The sequence below is a fragment of the Camelus dromedarius genome, chromosome 14 (genome assembly GCF_036321535.1).
Source record: "Camelus dromedarius isolate mCamDro1 chromosome 14, mCamDro1.pat, whole genome shotgun sequence".
Taxonomy (NCBI): domain Eukaryota; kingdom Metazoa; phylum Chordata; class Mammalia; order Artiodactyla; family Camelidae; genus Camelus; species Camelus dromedarius.
The window spans coordinates 17,803,958-17,824,851 of NC_087449.1; the positions used below are offsets into that span (position 1 = coordinate 17,803,958).

The 20,894-nt window shown below is 38.2% G+C and overlaps 1 protein-coding gene across 3 annotated transcripts in view; it reads left to right on the plus strand.

Annotated features, from left to right (window-relative positions):
• Positions 1 to 20,894, plus strand: part of NEGR1 (neuronal growth regulator 1) — a 778,258-nt gene that overhangs the window by 602,876 nt on the left and 154,488 nt on the right. For 2 of the 3 annotated variants that reach the window (XM_064493454.1, XM_010989031.3), the window contains exon 6: positions 8,927 to 9,078. In XM_064493454.1, the coding sequence (XP_064349524.1) occupies positions 8,927 to 9,078 (152 nt within the window). Of the gene's footprint in view, positions 1 to 8,926; positions 9,079 to 17,542; positions 18,539 to 20,894 lie in introns of those variants that run through there. The other variant, XM_010989034.3, reaches the window with a different exon arrangement.

Below are 20,894 nucleotides of genomic sequence, written 5' to 3' on the forward strand. Positions count from 1 at the left end.
AGGCCAGTTTGCATCCCTTGACGTAGAGTTTACAGTTTGTCATAAAAATCACCAAAATGAAATAAATACCAAGTAAGAATATCTTAAGGGGACCCTAAGTCAAGTTCTTGAGAGTGCACAGCAAGGGTCGATTCAACTCAAATCAGAGCATTAACAAATGCTTCAGGGGAAAAATTTTTGCACTGGACACCACATGATGAATAGTATTTCCAAACATTGCAAGGGGTTAAAAATAATCACAGGCCAGAAAAGAACCTAGTGAATTCATGTGAGCATTGTGTGGGCAGTTTTTTATTTATTTATGTATGTTTCATTTTTTTCTATCTCTCTGTATTTTTTTAATTGAGGTATAGTCAGTTGCATCAATTTCTGGCACACAGCATAATGTTTCAGTCAAACATACATATACATATATTCTTTTTCATATTCTTTTTCATTATAGTTTACTACAAGATGCTGAATATAGTTCCCTTTGCTATACAGAAGGAACTTGCTGTTCATCTAGTTTATATATAGAAGAGAGTATTAAATAAGGGTTTTTTATGCTTTGGGGTACAGGATGTGAAATCTGGTGTAACAGGAGGTAGGTTTAGAAAGGATCTTAAATGTCATGATAAGATGTTATCCGTGGACTTAATTCCATAGGTATTGAGAAGCTGTTGGAGGGCTTTTCAACAGTAGTAAAGCAATCCACTCCTCATCTTCACAAAATGTTTCAGGAAGTAGTTGGGAGAAATGGATTAGAAATGTATAAAATATGGCTTAAACTAAGGTATTGGTTGTGCAGTTAAAAAGCAAGAGAGAGAAAAAATGTAGCATTTGTATATTTCAGTGTCTGATTAAATATAAGGAAAGGACAATTTTGAAGGTAATTCCAGATTTTCTAGCTCAATAACAAGGGTGAATGCTGAAGTCATTAGCTGAGGCTGGGGACACAGGAAAGGGGATTTTGAAGAGACTGTGCTGCGTTTGGTTTGGGACATACTGAAATCGAAGTGTTAACACTGGATACACAGTCCACCAGCTAACAGCTGGATTTTGGTTGTGTTCTTAAAATTCATAGTGATATTTCCAAAATAAATGTCTGATTTAGTCACTTGTACTTGAACCCTTCAGTGGTTCCTGGTTGTCCCTGGAATAAAGGCCTAACGCCACAGCGTGTCATGAAGCCTTTGTGTTCTCGCCCCTGCTTACCTCTCTTGGCTAGGAATCTTACCATTCTGCTGTCTCACAGTAGGGGCTATAGGCATCCTAAAGTATTTAATTCCTAAATTATGACCCGATCTCTGTCTTTCAAGCATCTTCAGGTATTGGCCACTTTCCTTGCAGGCCCCTCCCACACACTTCCCGAGCCTGGTTACCTTCGGCTGGCTGCCTTCCACTTTGCTCCCTATTCAGATGTCACTTTCTCTCAGAAAACTACCCTGGACCTTTTCTACTAGAAGCAGCAGCTCTCCAGAGGTACTCCCATATTCTCGCCTCAAAGCACTTTTTAAACTGTACTCAACTTTTTTACTTGTCCATTTCTCTTCCTAATCTATAGTCTACCCGGGAGTGAGGATTCTGCCCTGTTCACCACCATGTTCCCAGCATCTAACATGGTGTTTGGAATGCACTCTGTTGCAAGAATGAGTTGTGGCCTTTTAATAATGATAAAGTAGAGCCATTAGAATTTTGATACAGTTTCAAATTACTAAGAGAGTATTAGTAGAAATGCATCCTGTCACCTTAGACTGTGGGACACTGTAAACCCAACATGTGATTACAGAAAGGAAGCTGTTTTCTGTTGCTCAAGTCTGGCTTCCCACTATTTCTGCTTTGTGAGTGTGGTCCCTGCAAAGTGGTTGTGTTGGTATATCGTGGGATGAAATTTGACATTAAAATCAGGAGCACATGGATATTAGAAAAGCAGTTCAAACAGAGGGGAGAAGTCTAGCCAGAGGCCAGGTTGTCAGGGATACAAAACTCCCTGCAGTCAGGGGAGGACTGACGCCTGCAGTGTCGCCTTCGTTTATTTGAAGTAGGGTCAAAAGACGATCTTCTCCCCTTGCAAATCAAACCGTTGCAAGTCAGGCAGCCCAAAGGTCTCTAATCTAAATTTACTAATTTCATTAAAATTGATAAAGTAAACAAGACATACATTTTAAATAGCCTAATAAAGTCTAAAATCATTTAAATGTTCTAATATATTATAATAACATTAATATATTCAAATGTGTAACTAAAGATAGATACCCCTTGGGGCTAAGACAATGATACATGATATTCTTCAGTTTGTTCCTGGGGATAAATGATATATGTTTTTGAGCCTTAAGTACCAAGCAACACAGTAAACTGATAGGTTGCTATAGGAGCATGTTCACATAAATTTTCATTTCTCCGGTTTCTAGCAGTTCTTACTCCTCCCTCTCTTTTAAATTTTTTTTTTAATCTACCCTGCACATCTGTGAAAAGCCTAGATGATGTTGATAATGTGCATGTAATTGATACGGAGTTTGGCACATCTTGAAATCATGATGCCATGATCTTTTCAGTCACTCTTCTAGATCTTTTCTTTAAAAATAATTTCCTGTTTGTGCTCAACATTTAATATTTTGCTGCCACATGAGAGAAAATGTATCTGTTCTAAGAAACAGACCCTATCATTGAGCAGTAACACCTATCATATATCTAGTGCCTACTGCGTTTGATATGTATATATGCATAGATATTACATTTTATATGTTTGAAAAACAGTTTCCATCAACAGTTTGGAATTGGCTTCATTTTTCCCATTTCACAGATGAAAAAACCAAGCATTACAGAAATGTAAAAACATAATTCATTCAGTCAAACATGCAATAATTACTTACTGTGTTAACTATCAAGTGCCCAGCACTATACAACATGCTTAGAATACAGTGAGTAACAAAACTAGCCAGGATCCTTGCTCGAATAGAGTTAGACTCTAATGGGGAATGTGGAAAGTAATCAAAAGTCACACAAATATGTGAAAACTTACAGCTGAGATGGTGTTTGTTACATATGATGATTTGACCAAGTCAGAGAGAACAGAGTAACTCCACAGCATCACTAGAATTCAGACTTAGAGACAATTCTGGACTTAACTTTAAAATAGTGCATTTGCACCACTATTCTAGGTTTTACTTACTCTGTCATTCTTGATTATCTCTCGCGTATACCCTACGAGGAGAGATTTACCACCACCCAAATATTTAGTGGACCTAGGAGACGAAAAACAAACAATAACTGATGCTGAAGGTATATGTATGTGTTAAGGGAGGTAGTTTGAGGAGGGAGATGACAGCCTATTTCGTGCTTTTCCTCTTGGGACTCTGTGTGGTCTGAAAGGCTGACTCCACTGGAGGCTAAAGACAGCTGCTGTAAGAGGCTGCACTAAGTCCACGATAGACAGTCCAGAGGCCTCTAGTTCAGGGAAACCTCGAAACAGCTAGTTGAACTGGACTCTACATTTTGGTTTGACTTTCTTTCCCACTAGATTCACCTCATGGATGATTGGACCTGGCTTTCCTGGCCTGAATGCCACATGACACTTGGTTATTTAGCTCTGTTGGTTTTATTCCCTGGGTTAACTTGATTTCCTTGAACCACCCATGGTTTCTGACTTGTCTCTCCAAACTCAAATACAGTATCTTGGGTTTCTACCTGATGATTTGAATGTATCAATTGCTACTTTGGGAAGATACCAATAGTCAGAAGACCTGGATTGAACTTTGGTTCTACCACTTGCTTAATTAAAATAGAAATAGAAGTTAAACTTAATTTTTTCTCAACTTTTTTCCTCTCACCTGCAAAATGGGACTAATAATGCTTACCTCCTAGGATTGCTATGAAGAGTATTTGAGACACTTTTGAAAATGCTTAAATGTTTTCTGAATGTCAGTTTCCCACATTCTTAACACTAAACTTTTTTGTACAATGTTGAAATGTTTTAATGTTAAAATACTTCAGTCATAAATGTGTTGAGAACAGCTCACATTTTCTACATACATCAAGCTTTCCTGCTCACACTTAAAAGACTAGAAATACAGCCATGAATTCAGAGCCAGAAATATATATAGCCTGGAACTTTATCGTTGAGGGAGACATTACAAGATGTGCTGTGTGCGGACCTGGATGCCATCTCAGTGTCATCTTCAGATGTAGCTAAGGTCCTTTAGATAGTAACTGTACCATATTTGGGGTTTTTTTCACCCCTTTGGTTTCTAAATCAGTGCTTCAAGCATAGGAGGCATTTCATCATCCTTTGATGACGGACAAAAACTTCATTTCCGTTAAGACCATTTCAGAGTTCTTTATCACCCAGGACTTTTTCTAAAGCTCTTTTTTTGAGTTACAGCTTTAACTCATAAATCTGAAGTCCATTGTTGGAAGTAAAATCCTTTACTTTGTAAATATACCCCTTATGATATGAGAACTACTTACCCTCCCCCACCATCTTCCATCTTTCCTAAGCTGCCACCCAGAGATCAGTTAATAAGACTGTATTCATGTTATCCAGTGATATATGTTATATTATTATACTCTTTTGTAATTCTAGTCTGATAAAAGATCTGTTTTCATTTGAGAACACGTCTCCCACTCCTATTTAAAGTTATTTTAATATTTTAAATGTTGTCATCTGATACACTCACGTGCATTTCCTATACTAGCAATGAAGTTTTTCTCTGACCATTTGCACCTGAAAGTTTGTTTCTCTAGAAATATTTATGGTTACTCCTGATCTGGGGAGGCAGATAATGAACAGTAGTCTCAAAATATGAAGCGAGGCTGGATTTATATATAAAATGAATGAGGTCAGGTATAGCAGCTCCATTTATTTTTGCAATCTTAACAATCAGTGCCATTGGCTATGTGATTAGTTTTGCTGTCGTGCTGTTGCTGTGGGCTCTTCTGGCCATCCCAGATAGCTACTGTCTAACAGACGTTGTGATTGTGAAGGCTGTGGACATTTCATGAGGCAGAAGTGGAAGCACCGTAGTTATTAGCATGCTTTCTGTGTGCTGCCTCTGACTGACACTTGAAAATACTAGGAACATTTCTAATTCCAAACTAGTTAGTTGATCAGGCTGTGTCAGTTATGAGTTGGCAGCATCTGCTGAAGAAACAAATGGCCTGCACCTCACAGATTTATGAGGCATTAGCAAAAGACAGAAGAAAGAAGAGAGAGGGCGGTGGTCCTTGGTATGTGTCTTAGTCCATTTGGGCTTCTGTAACAAAGTCCCTCAGACTGGGTGGCTTATAAACAAAGGAAATACGCCTCACAGTTCTGGAGGCTGAAAGTCCAAGGTCAGGGTGGCAGCATGATCTGGTGAGGGTCCCCTTCTGGGTCACAGACTCCTCATTGTATTCTCACCTGCAAAAGGAGCTGGGCATCTCTCTGGGGCCTCTTTCGTGAGGTACTGATCTCAACCATGAAGGTTTCACCTTCATGACTTTTAAGCCCCTCCCAAGGACCCCGCCCACTAACACCTTAGGGTGGGACTTAAGACTTCAACATATGAATTTGGGGAGGACACAGATCATAGTGGTATGGAACAAACTCCTATTGGTGGCAGAGAGTAGAGGACAGCAGTGTCCATGGTGATTGAAGAAGCTTACATACAATTCCACTGAATGGTAAAAATGCAGAAAATAAAAATAACCAAGCATTTCTGAGCAAGCACCATGTGCTGATCTCCTGCTGAGGAAAGGAATGTCATATTAAATTCCAAGCTCAACAGAATTCATTTCTCCCTTTTAGGGGGAAGGGGCTATAAGAAAACATCTCTCATTCTATAATCTAAGTCAGTAGAAGAACAATTCTCTTAGAACTTGAAAGCATTAACTATTTAGGAAAAGAGAGAGAAAGAACTCCAAAAATAGGCAATATTCTGGATTTCATTCTCTGGTTTTATTACAAGGTAGAATGCAAACTATTGCTTGAGTTGTCGCTTTCAGATTTCACATCACTTATGCAAGGAAGTCTGGTTTCAAACAAGTCTGGGATGAAAATGAAAAACTCACTGGGGCCAGGGTCACCCTGTGAACAAGTTCTTGTGTGCATGCTTTAAACCTATCAAGGATTCTCTTTAACACAGAATAACAATTTAATTTGCCGACTCTATGTTTGATAAAAAAAAATGATTCTCTTTCTAGAAAATACAATTATTATCCAAACATGTTAAAATAAATCTGTTTCATGAAAAAGTGTCATCAGTTAAAGAGCTCTTCTATTATTTGTTTTTAGTCAAGGAGTGAAATTACATTAGGTTCATACCTGATGGGACTTTAGGCATGGTTCCATTGTTTTTATCTAGTAACTAAGGGTAGATGTATTCATCTGAAAAGGGTCACCACTGTAACTAAGATAGCCTCTGTTGTAAATACCTGTTTATATGTTTGATTCTTCTTAAATATCTCCAGAGATCATGCGTTGTCCAGCCTATTCCCTAATCACCTAGTATAGAACTCATCTTTGTGGTGATTAATGATCGTCTTCAGAATTGATGTAAATAGCTGAGAAAGCCTCCATCTACCACTGCCCCTAGGATCCCAGTAGGAACATCACAGAAATACACCCTCCAGAGATAGGCACCCCCTCAGAAGTCACTCTCCTTCGAGGCCAGCTTTGGAAAGGCTGTCCCAGTCATTACCAGGCGAAGATAGCTCTTACCTAGTGCTCGAGGAGTCTGTACTTCTGAAGCTCCCAAATATAGAAGAAAGGCAGCCTTGTACTTTTCCAGTCATCTCAGAGAGGTAGCATCTTCTAGAGGGAAGAAAATCTCCCCAGGGAAGATGCTTGTCTTTTTTATTGGCCATAATCACCTGCTGGGCTGATGGGAGCAGCAGGAGTTTCTATTGCTAAAGTGCCACTAATGTCCCACTCTGGTAAGAGTGCACATCACACCGCTGGCCAGGGGCCAAAAATGGGCCAGCACATACAGAGCGTGGATGCACTGCATGATTTAGCAACATCTGGGGCTTTGCCTTCGGATATCTTAAAGGGCAGAGAATTGGAACCCAGCTCAGAATGACAACCATAAGGAACATAAGCAGACAGTGCCACGAAGTGACTGAGTATACTCCCTTGAGATTTTTTCCCCAGAGTTTAGCCAAATGAAGACCCCTGACTGATTTTGTCTCAATTCTTTAGCAGCAAAATGAATCTGGCTTTTGGTAGATGGGGCACAGTAAAGACTAATCTAAGTCTGGGAAGTTGCTGAGCACTCTGGAGAATGTAGCCATGGCATACACATGGGCAAATTGATTTAAGCTACAGTGTAGTAGCTTGCAGGACAATGAAACTGTGAAGTTTTATACATAACATATACTAACTGGTTAAAAGAAGTTATTCATGTGATGCAGAAAAATAGGCAATAATAGCTATGGGATTTTAGCATAAGTACTGATAGGTTTGCAGTGTGAGACAAAGGAGTAAAAACTGTCATATCCTTGATATTCTGTGTCCTATTTTCTTGTGTCAGAGTTGGAGGTCATTAGGTTTATTGCTTAAATTCAAGTTTTTTAATATTTGTTCAACTCAAAGTTTTTGTTAATCTGATTAAATGTTGAGTTTTGGGGAAGCCAAATGCAGCTATTTCATGGAATATAAGTAATTCCCAGAGTAATCAAGCATGGTTGCTTATTTTAATCTGCATTTAACTACATTATATTATATCTAAATTCAGATGCAAGTCACATAACATAATGCAAAGGAGTTCAACCTAAACTTCAGGGGAATGCCATGTATTAGCATCTTCATGATTAAAGAAATATTTAGTAGGAAGACTTGAATACATTAGAAAGGAAAAACTAACATGCCATTTGAGCTATGAACTTACATAGCCTGTATTGTAATCAGCACATCTTTTTCACAATAAATTCTGGGGTTAGTTAAGGAGAAGTTCTTACTTGGTTGGCATCTAATTATAGCAGAATTCATATTTAGAGAGAGTTTCCTGAAGGGGCCAATGAAAGGAGAGAGAGAAAAAGAGAGAGAGAGAGAGAGAGAGGAGCCACTTAAGGAGCAGGGGAGTAAGAGAGATAGGACATGGGTCAGCTCGAAATGAGGAAGGAAGTTCCTGGCTGTTAGAGATAAAAGGGAATGGTGACCATTGGGTGAAGATTCAAGAAAAGAGTGGAGCAGAAGTGAGCGTGGCAAGCACTGAAAGCGGTAAAGCTGTGCCCGCCTATTTGAGAGTCAGAGCAAATCTGGAGAGAGAATGTTTAGTAGCCAAGGTGGAATCGGGTAAAATTGAATCCTATATTGAAGCTCAGAGAGGTTAAAGGACTTCCCCAGGCACATTTCTAATATGTAGCAAATATTCAACTTCAAATACTGTCTTCAATATTACACTGCACTGGTTTTCTAGGTTTAACAGCAGATCATCTGTCTGGGTTGTTCGTATGTAGTAGCAGTAAAGTGGTGTTGACCCTGGACTTAAAATCATCCTACTACATTGCAGGCTTAATTTTCATGAGAGTTATCCAATAATATCATCTGAAATGGCCTAGACATATTCTAGCCAAGTTCTTAGAAACCATTCTTTTGTGTTTTTTAGTGGAATTGTCTTATTTAATTCCCTTTACTTTTTCCTGACCTTAACAGTTAAGATACTATTGCTGTAGTGTTGTTTAATTTTCTAAAATACAAATCAGTGTATGAATAAGGACATGTGGATATCCAAGTTCAGTTTCTTATATAGCATAAATAATCCCACAGGACCAGTCTACAGCTGTCATACAACCTCTCTTCCCTGATACCTACTGCTGTAAGGAAATATATAATTGCACCATTATCACATTATATGCTAACACCAGCAGGGTCACGACTATCTATGGTTGCCTTGACAACCCCATCTAAGATAAAAATGAAACTGGTATTCACAACACACATTTACTTAGAGTTTATTTTGTCTTTTAGGCTCTTCAATGGCCAACAAGGAATTATTATTCAAAATTTTAGCACAAGATCCATTCTCACTGTTACCAACGTGACACAGGAGCACTTCGGCAACTATACTTGTGTGGCTGCCAACAAGCTAGGCACAACCAATGCGAGCCTGCCTCTCAGCCGTAAGTAACACAGTGTGGCCCAAAGGTGCCAAGGGGCCTTTTGGCTCCTACCCATCAGTAGAGATAAAACCTAAGAACAGAATGTGTTCGTTTTAGAGCTCAGCCTGTTGTGACATGTTCCGTACACAGAAGAAACTTTGCCCCAAGATAATCTGGGTGTTTGAAAATTTTGTAATCCCTAAAGAAGTCTATATGTGTTTAGAAAAATATCTTAGAAGTGAGAAAAGAGGAAAAATTACATAAATATTAGGATCCACTAAAAATTGTCTTCTGACTGAAGACGGTTGGTTTGGTGGGGTTTTGTTTTTGTTTTGTTGTGTTTCAAAAAATGTGTTATACTATCTTTAAGCATAGATGAATTTAGGTTGAGTGTACTATTGGTTGGTTTTCTTTAGACATTTATCCTGAAGTAGTGAGAATTTCTCATGCCATAAATAAAATGAAATAGTAAGTACATGATCAAGTACAAAATATTTTATCCATATAGATAATGTTTTGATTCAAAACTGTATTTTGATATACAACCTAAGGTTTTACTAAAATGCATATTATATTTCTAATGTAGCTTAGTTCCTAAGGACTAGAAATGAAAAAAAAAAAAGTGCAAACACAAGGATTAGTTGAAGGGAGAGAAATTTACGCTGTTTTCTCCTACAATTAGCTTTAGGGCTTTTTGGAAGCTGAGTAACCAACAAACTGCTATAACCATAAAATATTCCTGATTTTGAAGTTTGTCAAAATGTTCAGAGAATACACTGTCTTTTCAGCTCCACAAAGTTATCTGAATCATCCTTATCTTTTAGAGTTTATATTTCTACGATGACCTGACATATGTATATTTATGTTATCATCCTGTGATAGTAAGTCGTCTCTGAAAAATGCAAATACTGTGAGTCCATCACGGAAGTGATCATCTCTATTTTGCAGAAATGGAGAAAGGGATATATAATATTCCTGCTACTTAAAAATGTATCAGAATAAGAAGGTTCATGATTTGTGAACTTTGCATTACCACAATTTAAGAACCTTTGTTTTTAAATAAAATATATCAGTTTGTTGTTAGTAGAAAATAATCATTTGGAAACAGTTTGTTCTATATACACTTCTAAAACATCACATCATTTATTATTCCAGCTTAATGTTGCTAAATATTTCTTAATACCCCCCTACTCTGAAAGAAAACCATTGTTTGCCGTATAATATACTTGCTTAAATTTCTTACATGAGGATGATTTATTTAGTGTAATTATGAATAAGTCATTGAAAATATTAACGAACAGTGTGAATTCCAATTTAATGTAAATATTGATAGTTCCTTTGGTACGTTATTAATATTTTAAACAGTTTAAATATTCAAGTACCTGAAAGAATAAATGAATTAAATAGAAAAAGTAAAGACAATTTAAGACTTAATAACACATTAACTTTTTTGCTATTTAAATTTCTAAATTACATTTTGATTTTCAAAACTGAAGCAGTATGAATGTGACAAATTAGGAACACATGTCACTTATTTAAGTGTTTGTTTTACTCTGACAACCTTAGCATAATCATCTGGATATAAGGCAGTGTCGAAAGGCTTCTAAATGTGATACCTTCAGAATGGACACTAATGATCTTCCTTTGCCACTGGTTTCTTATATGTAGAAGTGCTAAAAAATACTAGTGCAGTTTCGTTAATTTTGTTAAGGAAGACATAATCTGCAGTCTTTTCTGTAATTCTGAACACAGCCCTGGAAGTTTGAAGAAATGTCTGTGTGTATTCAGAACTCCCGTACATCCTTATCTGACACTCTTATTGCACTACATATTTCTATTTTGTACAATTATTATTTTTGTATAGTTTTTATCTCTCCACCCAGCTATCTCTGTTGAGAAGACAGTATCAATATCTGATTATGTTATCTCCCATATCACTAAGCACAGTGGCTGCTATTTAATAGGCAACCAGTAAATCTTTAATGAATAAAATGAATTAGTCAAACATTGAATAAGTGATTGAATAAATACTTAATAAATGAATGAATGAACTAGGTTTTAGCTGTAGAATGTGTATGTATAATCTCTGGATATACAAAGCACTGTCACAGTGATGACCAATAGCATTCACTGCGAGCTAACTAGAGACCAGATCCTATTCCAATCTCTTTCTATAATTTTTTTTTAATTCTGACATAAAAAGGTACATTCCAAAATTACCTTCTCACAGATGAGGAAACTGAGATGAAGAGAGATTAAAAGCTTCACCTGAAGTCAAATGGTTAATAAGTGACAAAGCAAAAACCTGAATCCCAACACTCTGGTTTGAGAGCCCCAGCTTTTAACTTCCACGTGTCACTGTCTCTCATTGTGACCGTAAAACCAGCAATGGCGTGAGAGATAAATTGTATTATTTGCAACATATTTTTGAAAGATAAACCACTGCATGTAATATATTTGCCCTTTTTTAGGGTTTTTATGAACTTTTCTTTAATAGTTTAGGGTGCTATTCCTCGATATATAAAAACTTTTTTAATAAGTATTTAGAAATAAACAACATATACGAGGTGTAAAATTCAAGAATATGAATGATGAATGGGGTTAATAGTTGACTGAAAAATTAGACCAAAATGAGACTCAGAGACATTTAAACCCTCATTTTTATGGGATTTTTAAACTCCTTGAGGTGGTACAGTTTTCCAATATGGGCATTGTGAATCTGCTAACTATACATGGGGAAAGACATCTTTCTTAAAGTTCAAATGAAGCTAGTTGGAGAGACAGCAGTGTGTCCCTTGGTAAGAGTTCCTGTCATATCTTCACTGTGATTGGGAGAGTCTTCAACCACTATGTTCATCCAAGACTAGTGGCCTGCCCACCCTAAGCTGATCTAATATTGGCCTATGACCTGTTAAAGAATTTCTTAGGATCTTTTATTGAAAATCATCCCTTCCTATAGTTAAGGGAGTTTGTAAAGCTAACTTGCCCATCTTCTTATCCAGGAGAAAGGAATTAGACTTCAAAGAGTCTGCCACTTGTGCACATGATGGTATGTGGAACATGAATGAAAAATTCATTTTTTCATGATTTGTACCCATGAATAGTTAATATGCTCAAAGATAAGATTGTTGAAAATGTAAGTTTCCTAGCATAGTGCTTATACATAGCAGACACTCACACTGGTTGATAGCATTCCAATAGTGTGTTAGCCCCTGGGGATCAGGTCTCCATCTGTAACTGTTTAGGTTAGATCTTGATTCTGTTATAATCCAGTCCTGATTTGTAATAACCTACATTCTTCCAGATGACCAAGAAGATAAAAGGCAAGAAACTGTAGTTTAGAGCTTTGCCGTAACTAAGACCATCCAAAAAGGAGTGTAGCACTTGTTGGTGTGTAAGTCTTTATGTGTGTGGGTGTGGGGGTGTGTATTTATGTGTGTTTCACATAAAGGAAGTTAAGCAGGATGTAATTTGAACCACAGCTTTACCACATATCAGTTATGGGATTTTGAGTAAGTTACCCAAGTGCCAAAGCTTCAGTTAATTCATTTATAACATGATGGCAATAATAGCTCCCACCTACAGGATAAAAATTAAATGAGATGATACATGTAAAATGCTTAACACTTAGCCTGAATCAAAACAAGCGTTTAATGAATGTTAGCCATTGTTACTGTATCACATCCTGCAAGAATACTTAGTTCAATTCCTTTCAAAAAACTACATATAGATGCCTGAACTTATTTGATGACTGACTGCGCAGTACTTTACCGAGGGCTTAAATGGTAAATTAGCAAGCCAGGGAGAAGGCATGCAAACTTGATACAATGTCCCAAGTCTAGTTCATAATTTAACCTCATCCTTCAGCATCCCTTGCTCAGTGCGTGAAGCAGGCTCTGTGGCTCTAATTCCAGATTAAATACGGTGTTTGCAGCATAGAAGTTCAGACATCCAGGAGATTTAAAGAGTGAAAGCAGAAGTAAAACAACCATTCTATTATGAAGCTCTGATAATTTATTCAATAGCAATATTCATTCATCAAATATATGTATTGACTGCCTACAATATACAAAGCCCTGCGCAGGATGCTGGAAAGAAAAGAACGAATAGAACTGGAACGTCATCCTGAAAGAGTTCACAGCTGAGTGAGAGGAGCGGTTCAAGAATCAGATAACTGTAATGCACTTTATCAGCAGTAGCATCCAAGGGCGGAGAAGAGCCTCTTATTCCAGTTTGAGGGCCATGAAAGGACGGTCATCTAGAGCATGCAATATCACTGTGTGAATTATAACTAAGCTACAATTCAAAACACTATTTTAGCCATTGTTGTCTTATTTTCAGAGGCAGGACTTTCCAGAGTTCATTCAACAACAGCCTGAGCACAGTGCACATTAGCACGAATGAGAGAACGAGACACTCAGGCTTAAGGGTCCAGGGAAAGCTGTGGAGATGATGACCCTTGAGATGAGGATGGGACTGGGTTGATCCTGGGCGTGGGAATGGGAGAAAGAGAAATACTTCTTTATGGAACAGCTCATGTAAAGACATGGCAGTATGAAACAAGCAGATACATTTGAAGACACGATAGTATTTTTTAACATGGTTAGAGTTAAAAAGGGGGGAGAAGAGTGTTGAGAGGTGAGGCCGGACAGGTTGGAGGAATTAAGATAGAAAGGACTTTACCTGTCTGGCTTTGGAGAGCCACTGAAGCATTTTAATAAAGGGGGGCTACAAACAGATTTAGTTTCTGAAGTATGTGCTAAGCAATGTGGAGGGCTGAATCCAGGTATTCGACTTATAAGAAGATAACTGCATCAGATGAGCAGCAGAGATGAGAGAGCTGGATGGACAGAGGAGTTAATGACCCAATCGGAAAAGGATGGAAGGGAATTGTGGGAATCTAGAATACTCCCAATGTTGAATTTGGGTAACATTAACCAGGATAGAACTTGAAAGGAGCCCTTTTAGATTTGGGGAAATGTAGGAGACTGAAGGAGAGAAATAAGTTCAGTCGTAGACACACTCAGTTGGAGGCAGTGCCCAGGAGGCAGCTGTACTGATAAAGTCCAGAATGGGGACATGATCTGGAAGTTATCAGCATGGACGTGCTGCTTCTGTTAACGAGAGTAAGTAAGATTTCTCCTAAGTGCCATGTAGAGTGGAACGATGAGCAAAGACTGAAATCCAAGTAAAATCAGCATTGAGGGGTGAGAAGAAGAATGGCATCCTGTGCTGTGGAAGCACGTGGACTCAGCAGGGACGCAGGTGCCAGAGAAGGAGGGGTGCCATGGGAGGCACAGGAGTAGTCTCGTCTGATGGGGAGGGGGTCTGCAGTGTCCGGCGCTGCACCGGGCCAGAGGAAGTCTGAAAAGCAGCCACTGTCTCTGACAAGTGACACCTATTGGTGATGTTTGCAGTTCCTATACAAAACTGGGAGTAGAAGCCAAATTAAATTTAAATAAGTAGGTTAAATTTAATAGGTAGATGAAGAGGTAGAGATGTGGGTAGTAAACTACTCTTTCTGTAGGCCAGGCTCTGAAAGGAAGAACACGGGCTGATGATCTGCCTTGATGCCCCAGCAGCCGGCCTCGTGTGGGCTTCTTTCCTGATTAACAGGCCCACTGGCCAGGTGTGCATCAACAAGTCCCCGACGTGCAAAGACGCAGCGCCCCAGGCTTTGGTGAATGACACTGCCCACACGTCTTGCTTTTCTGCAAGCCTCTCTCATTCTAGTTTCTTGGCTCCTTTTTGCACATCCTTCTTGGGCCTCAGAGAAGCAAGAAAGGGCTTTGATTTAATATGAAGTCACCTTAAATTCTTTTGCCCTCCACAGCCTCTAGGCTTTAGGCTGTAATTGTAAGAGGAGCTATAATTCTAAGCAGAGCTATAATTCTAATGCTATTAATTTCATCAGTAGCATTACTTCAGGTTAAAAGTATATATATACTTTCTCAGGTAAGAGGAAAGCAGAATTTAGGGTGGAGAAACTATAGGAAAGCTAGTATACAGTGGACCCCTCGTCCTTTAATATTTCTGCATTAAAAAAAGGCTCTTTGTGAGAGAGAGGTAGAGAAAAAGACAGACAGAGAGAGAGAGGGAAAGAGAGAGAATATTCTGCAGATCACTGTAGATTAGTCTCTGGGAACAATGCTTTTACAAACTTAATGATGGCCGACATCGTATCAACTGTTCATAGCAAAATTCCTTAGTAAGTAAATAATTCAGGATTTAGAATTATTGGGGATTTTATTATTGTTTTTCACTTGTGTTTTTTGTTTCCTTAACATGAGCAACTGAAAGAGATTGATTTCTCTAAGTCTTCTCCTTAAAGGTTGTGAACTGAATGGTCCCATCCTGCCATCTATGGGTCCAGCTCATCAAATGTACACCGTCATTTGATCAGTAACTTAGTAACCAGTTAAAGTCATTTTTATAAGTAAAACATGCATATGCTTTGTTTTCTACCTTCTCAAAAGAACAGATGTTCATTATAGGACACATATTAAAAGACTCACAATCTAAAGGGAAATAAGGAAAGATAATTACTTAAGAAGGAAGAAATCTTAGAAATTTATATAAACAAAATGCTTAAAGTTTACATAGCTTTGGTTTAATACAGTCTTCTCCTGAGACCTAATAAATGAAAATATTAGGGACAATTCAAACCTTAATATTAACAGAATCTTTTCTTATAGTCCCAAATAGATAACAATAATATTGCTACAGTGTATGGTTGCCAAACCACCCTCTAATGTGTTCCCAGAATTGTGGTGTCAAGTAGTTTGCTAGAATACAGGTCCTGGTGACACTGTAGGGACTTCTCTCCTTTGTTTCTTGTGTGTGTGTGTGTGTGTGCGTGTGTGCACATATGCATACACATGCATTTATTCAAGTAACAAAATATTTGCCTTAGAAATGTGCATAAAATATTCAAAAGACTTACCCAAACTTCATCTTTTCCCTATATTAGCAACCCTGTGGAGACAATAATGAAGTTCCAATTTTAAATGCTTTATACAATCAAGTGCTATTTGACTTTCTGGAAAATATCCTCTCATGTTAGAGAATATTTCTTCCCAGTCTATTTAATTTGTTGGGCACCTCCAGGATCTTTGAGATTTAAAAAAAAAAAAAAAAAAAGTCGGTCGCTGTTATCCAAACAGAAAATGGGAGAGACTACTGGAGAAAGTAAGAATGTGGGTAGCATAATAGTTTTTCCCTGTTTAGATCTGACTGATGCAGGCAAACTTTATTTTTTGACTGATTTGTTGAATATGGAACCAGCTGTGCCCTTGCAAGTAATATTTCAGCTCTCTGCTTGCTTCAAATGTCCCCACATGCCACTCAGCAACTGTATGGGTTCTCGGTTACTTTTGCTTGTTACAATGAACCTTGATTCCATGTGAAAGGTAATACCACAAATTTGAATGATTCATATTTTAGATTGAAATTGATCTCCCTTCCTGCAACTCAAAAGAGATAGGGTTTTCATTTTGGTTGAAAGAGGCAGTAATAAATTTAGATTTGGTGATTATCGAAGACAGCATGCTATGTGAGCCAACTTGCTTTATCCTCACAGCTTTATGATGCTAATGGAAACTCTTTCCTGGATGTGCTGGTAATAAATATTTGACACATGTTAGGTTTGTAGGTACAGGGAGATTTTGATGTTGCTAAATCAGCCTATCAAGCGGCACTCTACTAAGCTAAAATACACATACACAGTCTTAATCATCACACAAATAATGGATGGATACAAATTTGCTGAAATGGAGTATGAGTGAAGCAAGAGGAGTTTTTTGCTCCCTGACCTTCCACCTAGATCCTGTGTGTATTCTCAAGAAGCTAGACACAAAATGGTCATTCAGTGCTGTACTTGAGAAGTGATATCCAACAGTTTGAAGCATTCTAGGACATTTGGCCCTGGATAAAACATCCACAGAACAATTGGTCTACACTAAAAGGTCCTTGAAATTTGGTCCTACTCAGAACATCCATGAGTATATGTGGTCTATACCAAATGGTTTTGAACAGGACCAAAGAGCAAAGATTGGTTGGCATGCGCCAATGTCTTACGGACATTTTGGACAAGACCGGGTGTTCGAATAACTGTGGGGACCTGTGGTGCTCCATTTCACCAAACTGCCTCTGGTGAGAACCAAATATGGATGCTTTAGTTATCTGTGTCGAATGACAGAACTTAGAGCTGGAGTAGGTCTCAGAAACAAACGAGTCAAAGTTTTTCCAAACTTTTTTGAGCAGTGGATTCTCTTCTTTCCCCAAATAAAACCTTATGCAAACCGTTAATATACAACAAAGATGAAATTGGAGTTCATTTGGTTGATTTGAGCGTAAATCTGGAAAATCCTTTCTTTTTCCTCCATGTCACATTGCACAGTGACCTGGAGGCCTGTCAAAAAGCCGTAGAGTTCCAGAAAATTAGGTTTGAAAACTTCCGGTCTAGATCCATCCTTTTGCTTTGTAGGTGAGAGAACGGAGGCCCCGAGAAGGTGATTGATAACCCGAAGTCATGTGTTGTCACAGCAGATCTACGGCCAGAACTTCCTGAGTTTTTCCGACTCTTGTTCCAGGGCTCTTCCCACTCTCCACGCCAACCTCTAAAAGCTTTGGAATCACACAGATCTGAGTCGAGTCCACAGTCCTACAATGCAAGATGTTAGACAGTTCTCTCAAACTGAATCTTTAAACCTCAGTTGTCTCACCTATAAAATAAGGAAAACAGATTATTTTCATAGGGTTGTTGTGATGATTAATTGAGATAGGATATGTAAAATAGTGTACATAGTACCCAATCCAAAGGAAATGCGCATCCAATGCTGGTTTTGCTTTTCTTTCCTCTCTGTTATGTATAACCAAAATATTGAAGGACAAACCCATAAAGGCTCAGATCTACGTGATCTCTATAACTCTGTAACTTGATCTCACTGAATATCCAAGATCAGCACTAGTGTTTTGATTCACTTATTAATGCACTTATGTACATTGCTATGATAATCGCCTTTTTATTAGAATTATTAATTAAATCAGCCATGCACGTAAGCATTCGCTTGCAATGATGAAAAAAAAGTGGTCAGGATGATAGAGAGGGCTGTACAAGATTAATTGCTCTGCTGATGTGTTTCTCTCAGGTTAAGAGGCAGCTTGACAGCTGCATCCTCCAGCTACGGAGATGGCATATACATCCCTATAGCCGACAAAGGGTCAGTAAACGCCTAAAGAAGAAGGGAGCTTTGGTATTTGCTGTTGATCAGCCTTGACATGTAGCAAGCTTGTGGAAATTAGGTACCAAAAAGATCAAAAGGAGTTTCAGATTTAACCGCAAAATTTTATTAGGTGCTCTAGCCTGAGTCAGACAATTTAGGGTCTGGCCCTTACTTGGAGAGATCCTTAGGCAAAAAGCACTTCACTCCCTGGCCTCAGTTTCCTCCTCTATAAAATGAGAAGAATAGAATAATCTCCAAGTTTCCTTTTGGCGATAATGCTTTGTAAGATTCTAAGAAATCTATATATGTTTTTAAAAAGTAGTATTTATGTATGGATTGTTATTAAGAACGGTTATACTTACTCCTTAACAAAGTAGAAATGCTGTCAATATTTTTCCCTTCTGTACAGTTTTTGTCATTGAACTCGAAATTATTTTTTATTGACAGAAAAAATTGTCTTTTAATGGGTTTTGCTCTTTGGTGAGTTTCCATAAAGTTTAGCTAATGGCACTGCTGGCCTAATCATTTTGTCATCTCTACAAAGAATTTTACTCTCCAGGGAAATTTCCTTTATGTTCACAGTTTCAATTATGTTGGCCAATAACCTATGAAAAGGCACTAGAGTAGACCTCCCTGCTTGCTCTTTTATTTCACAAAGCTCTAACCCAATAACAACTTAGGCCAAAATGTGACCCTGTTTCTATGGGATTTGTTGCTATTAAGACTTCGTAAAATTGAAAACATGCCAACATTTCCAGCCTAAATAAAACACAGTAGCAGCCTCTGCCTTCAGTGTGCCTTTCCTAGCCTTTTCTCTGACCGGGCATACGGGACGTCCTGGGAGAGAGTCCCCACCCCTATTTCTGGGAAGTCCCTAAGAACACTTACCCGGCGCTCGCTGTTCTCCCTGACGCTGTGACCGGGTGGGAAGCGTGGCCCAGTGGTCTGAGCTGCTCTGCCACCTCCACGTCTGCACTGTGATTCCCTTTTCTGAAAAATGTAGATGTGGCCCCTAATGTAAGATCCAGGGATACGTGTGGAGAAAGTGAAAATTATGAAGTGCCGGATGCCATTATTATTTAACCTACCATTTCTCCTCGGGCAATGTGAAGCGTAATTAACAGAGCACTCACCAAAAGGAAAAGGAAAGTGAAACTGGCTTTTTGATGTTCCAGATAAAGGAGAAAAGAGGAAGAATTAATTGTGAAAGTGATGATATTTCAGTGGGCCACACTTTCTCTAAAGCACTGTAAATTCCATTTTAGTGGCCATGAAACTGCTGGGGAAGGGACTGAAAATCGCATGTCCTCATTGAATGTGTCTATTCAGCATGGGCTGGATCTCCTTACTTATAAATACAATTCAGTTGGGATTTCTCTCCAGAGACACAAATTAGGTATCTGCCCAGTGTATTTTTAAGTAAGATTTGAATAAATCAAGCAAGACTTGCTGGTGTGGAAATGTCATTTCACCTATGGCATGGCCAGAAATTTTTAGTAGGCAGGATTTTTCCCATTTCATTCTTTTTTTTTTCTTTTTTTTTTAAACAAGCTTTCTCTTTCAACAGTTTTAAAGCAAAGAAGTAACTTGAGTTACCCAGCTCTAAAATGTGGTACTAGATAATCGCATGCTCTTTAATTTCCTCTCTTTGATTTTTAAAAATCAATCCAATTAGTGCATATGTGGAGCAGCCTAATTAGTGAGGCAGATCATAATGCTTGTCAAAGAACCATTAGAGTCACCACTCGGTCCACTTAGATGGAATCACAAGTTTTCCAAAATACTTCGTAAGACAGAATGCAGCAACATATTTTCCTAAAACTGGCTGGATAATAGCCTATGTTTTAAGAATGACAGGTCATACCTATAGGAAAATATTTTCTTAAAAAAACAAAAAACAACTTAACTTCTTGCGAGCACCATAGTTTATGGTATGATAACATGCTTATCCACATGTACGTAAGATCTACAATCAAACTATTTAACTCAGTAAACACATTATTAGAAAGACTTACAAAAGCTATGGATGCACAACTTCTCTGCAGGCGTGGCTCTGCTGAAAAAAGATAAACTGAAAAGCTTCATTTCTCTCAGGCTAGCACGTTGTCTATCGGAGTCCGTATCTGACATCTTTTCTTACACCCATTTTGCTTCCTACTTCAAACCACCTGTGTTACCCCAGCATCCTTCCTGCCAGCAGCACCTGAAAGAATGAGTCTCATGTGCCCAAATATTCTTAGACTGTCACATATCATTATCATAATAATCTTGCATCTATTGTTTACTTTTCTTTGCTAGCATACACTCTGATTTCTTTCTATTATTCTTATATAAATTCTTTTAAAAGATTAAAAAAATTCACTACTGCTTCACATATTATTAATGATTGGCTCTCATCTGATGTTTGCTTTTTGCTTTCTGGACCATTCTTTCTCTGTCTCTCTCTCTCTCTTCTTTTCTCTCATTTTCCCTCTACTCCAGAACAGATAGGTAGATGCTTCTGTAACCGGGAGTACAAGTTCAAGATAGGACCAAACAGCTTCTGAATAGGCAAGCTCAAAATTGCTTTTGAAAGCCTCATCACTGAAAACGTAATCAGTCTTAGCTCACTCC